The sequence below is a fragment of the Mus caroli genome, chromosome 9 (assembly GCF_900094665.2).
Source record: "Mus caroli chromosome 9, CAROLI_EIJ_v1.1, whole genome shotgun sequence".
In the NCBI taxonomy this organism is placed as follows: domain Eukaryota; kingdom Metazoa; phylum Chordata; class Mammalia; order Rodentia; family Muridae; genus Mus; species Mus caroli.
This window is the reverse complement of record NC_034578.1, coordinates 83707741-83709190: the sequence shown is the minus strand read 5'-3', so window position 1 is coordinate 83709190 and position 1450 is coordinate 83707741. Positions and strand designations below refer to the sequence as shown.

Here is a 1450-nt window from a genome sequence, read left to right as displayed (position 1 = left end):
ATAATTCATGACAGCATATCCTAAGAGGTTCGTGCCCTCTCTCTTCATCCCCATAAATACTGAGCAGATGTCAACAAAGGAAGGAGAAAAGCATTTCACCATTACTGCAAGTGCGATGGATATATGATTCAGCTAGGGGCTTTGCTTAAGGAACAAATGTAGAGATCCCTTCCTGCAGCAAATGGGTGCTGCTGCGTATGACTGTAATGTATCGTTGCTGCCAACAGGGGAGGGAAGNAGGGAGGGAAGCATGACTGTGCTATCCAGTGTTTAGCACTGCTCTTCATAAATCCAGAATTTCAACAGGATTTTTGAAATGCTTTTGACTATATTTATTTTTATGTTATGTGCACTGGTGTTTAGCCTACATGTATATATGTGCACCATCTGTGTAGAGTGCCCACAAAGGAAAGAAGAAGATATTGAATCCTTAGGAGCTGGAGTTACAGATGGTTGTGAGCAGTCATGTGGGTGCTGTGAATAAAACCCGGTCTCTCTTCTTCCTTCCTGGGGGTTTGTAAATGGTATTACTGGCTATTACAAATGAAGAATCTTCATGGAATGGCTCTAGACCCTATTTCTACACACATCTTTATTGTTTTGTGAGAGGTTTTCTTTTCTTTTGTTTGTTTTTTATTTGTTATTGTTATTTTTATATTGATTTTTTTGTGTGTTTTTGTTTGTTTGTTTGTTTTTCTGAGACAGGGTTTCTCTGTGTAGCCTTGCCTGTCCTGGAACTAGGCTCTGTAGACCAGGCTGGCCTCAAACTCAGAGATTTGCCTGCCTCTGCCTCCCAAATGCTGGGATTAGATAGGCAGATCCAGTGCCTGGCAGGACCTGGAATAGTTAATGCCAAACAAACAAGCAAACAAACAAAACCAACAGAAAAAAAAATAAATAAACCCTCTTCCTAACGCTAATACACATCTTCACACTCTTCCACCAAGCAGGTGTTGCTTTAAGACCTTTGTAAATCAGAATTGCCAATGCCCCCATCTCATACCATCGCACAGAAACCGGCCTATGTCAAAGGGGTGCTTTGTATTTAGAGATAGAAGAGTATTCTGTAAGAAGATAGGACGTTAGGAAAAGCAGTCACACCCCTGTGACTCCACAGTCACAAACAAATGACAGTCACCNCGAGGAGCAGTGCAAGCCTTACATTTATGAGCCTTCAGTCCTTCAAAGGAAACTGGTCCGATCTCATAGTACTCGTATTCCCAGGTGTAGTCAGAGTTCGATGGTGACTGTGGGGATGTCCTGTTAGAAGCCAGCCTCTGGGCAGACATCTCCATCCTGTACACATGGAGAAAGGCAAGCGCAGAACTTGTCAGTCCATTCACAGATTTGCAGCTACCCCGACTGATCTTGGATACATTCAAGCGTTCGGGTCAAAAAAACCCTGAGCTCTTACCACTGGGTCACCAGCTGCCCACCCATGCCTCATACC

General features: G+C 43.4%; 1 protein-coding gene across 1 annotated transcript in view; it reads right to left on the bottom strand.

The window, feature by feature from the left end:
• The window catches only part of Mrap2 (melanocortin 2 receptor accessory protein 2), a 34895-nt gene that overhangs the window by 13645 nt on the left and 19800 nt on the right, over window positions 1-1450 (bottom strand). The window contains exon 3 of the mRNA XM_021173432.2: window positions 1163-1296. Coding sequence (XP_021029091.1) covers window positions 1163-1295 — 133 coding nt within the window. The 5' untranslated portion in view covers window position 1296. The remainder of the gene's footprint in view (window positions 1-1162; window positions 1297-1450) is intronic.